At 61.6% G+C, this 1,783-nt stretch overlaps 1 protein-coding gene across 1 annotated transcript; it reads left to right on the forward strand.

Moving 5' to 3' along the window:
• Positions 1–257: 257 nt before the first annotated feature.
• On the forward strand, positions 258–1,271 carry foxg1d (forkhead box G1d). The gene has a single exon (XM_036583433.1). It carries the CDS (start codon positions 258–260, stop codon positions 1,269–1,271), a length of 1,014 nt encoding a protein of 337 aa, XP_036439326.1.
• The last annotated feature ends 512 nt before the right edge of the window (positions 1,272–1,783 follow it).

Genomic DNA, 1,783 nt, shown 5'->3' on the forward strand with positions numbered 1-1,783 from the left:
ACCCTCCCGCCCCCCAACTGGAGCGGAAGCCCCGCCCCCTGCGCTTATGTCGCGATAAGTGGGAACCTCCTTAATGACTAATTAATTTCCCTCTCGCGCTCCGAAAGCTCCTCCTGCCTGTGCCACAACTTTGAGCTGCACGCCTGCGATGCCCTGATCCCGTCGCCCCCTCACCCGCTCGGCCCGGAACCCCCCTCCCCCCGAACAAAACAGCACCACACAAAACAACACGCAACAAAAGCGCGCAGACCCCCGGCATGGGCGATCCGAAAGATCAGGGCGCCACGACGGTGCAGAGATCCGCCTCGTTCAGCATCACCAGCCTCCTGCTGCCGTCCCGGAGCGAGCCTCCTCCGCGGGACCCGGAGCGCGGCGCGTCCCCCTCGGAGAGGAAGCCGGAGGAGCCCCCCGGAGCCAAGGACGGCAAGGAGCAGCAGCAGCAGGAGGAGGGCAAGGAGGGCAAGGAGGGGAAGCCGGACAAGCCCCCGTTCAGCTACAACGCGCTGATCATGATGGCCATCCGCCAGAGCCCGGAGAAGCGGCTGACGCTCAACGGCATCTACGAGTTCATCATGAAGAACTTCCCCTACTACCGCGAGCACAAGCAGGGCTGGCAGAACTCCATCCGCCACAACCTGAGCCTCAACAAGTGCTTCGTGAAGGTGCCGCGGCACTACGACGACCCGGGCAAGGGCAACTACTGGATGCTCGACCCGTCCAGCGACGACGTCTTCATCGGCGGCACCACCGGCAAGCTGCGCCGGCGCTCGGCCACCTCGCGGGGCAAGCTGGCGCTAAAGCGCGGGCTCCGCTTCGCGCCGCAGCTCGCGCTGGGCATGGGCATCCACGAGAGCGCGAGCGGCCCGCTGTGCTGGCAGCTCTCGCCCTTCCTCTCGCTCCACCACCACCACCACCACGCGCACTACAACGGCTCGGCGGCGCCGGCCTTCCCCGGATACGGCGCGCTGCTGGAGGACGTGCAGGTGGGGAGGCCGTTCGGCGCGTACGGCGGGATGAGCGCGGGGCTGCTGCACGGCCAGCCGGGCTACTTCGGCTCGGGACAGCAGGCGCCCCCCGCCCCGCAGCACCCACCTCCTCCTCCACATCCTCCCCCACCCCCTCATCCTCAGCCGGCCAGCTCGGCGCGCGCGCTGCTCGCGGACACTCTTGCCACCGCGCTGCCCTCTTTCTCGGCCGCAGGTGCCGGCGGCGCCTTCGCTGGGGTCTTAGCGCAGCAAAAAAGGGTCGCGCCCAGCTCGTTCTTAAACTGAGGACCCCCAGAGAGGAACGAGGATTAATACTAATGACCACTTTGTTGTTGTTGTTGATGTTGTTGTGAAGGGACGCTGTTACCTTTGAGCTCAGACTGAGTCTAGATCTGCCAAAGGTAACAAACTATTTATACATACTGCTCAGATAGCTCCGGGGCGCAAAGGGCAGCTCCACCGCTTATCCAAAATTTCTGCACTGTTCAAATCACCGAGGTGCAAACGAAGCCTGAATGGTGGTGATGGGAACCAGACATCTGGCTCACGTAGCGCGTCTACAGGCTCCCTCACAGAGCGTTATTACATGAAATGGAGACACTGCTTTGTGGTAGGATTTGGCCCAAAACACCATTTTTTTTTTAAATTATGGCGGAGGGATACATGCAGGGCAAAATAGCCCCCCCCCCAGAGGATTTTTTTTTCATCACCACCTTCCTATATAAACCCCCAGAAGACACGTGATGGTTCTGGATAGTGAATAAAATGTCTATATTTGTGTTGTAGTCATGGCGACC

This window comes from Colossoma macropomum, unplaced genomic scaffold, assembly GCF_904425465.1.
Source record: "Colossoma macropomum unplaced genomic scaffold, Colossoma_macropomum, whole genome shotgun sequence".
NCBI classification, from domain to species: Eukaryota; Metazoa; Chordata; class Actinopteri; order Characiformes; family Serrasalmidae; genus Colossoma; species Colossoma macropomum.

Excerpts from the sequence above, each read along its gene's own strand:
- foxg1d (XM_036583433.1), top strand. The coding sequence starts at position 258 with ATGGGCGATCCGAAAGATCAGGGCGCCACGACGGTGCAGAGATCCGCC.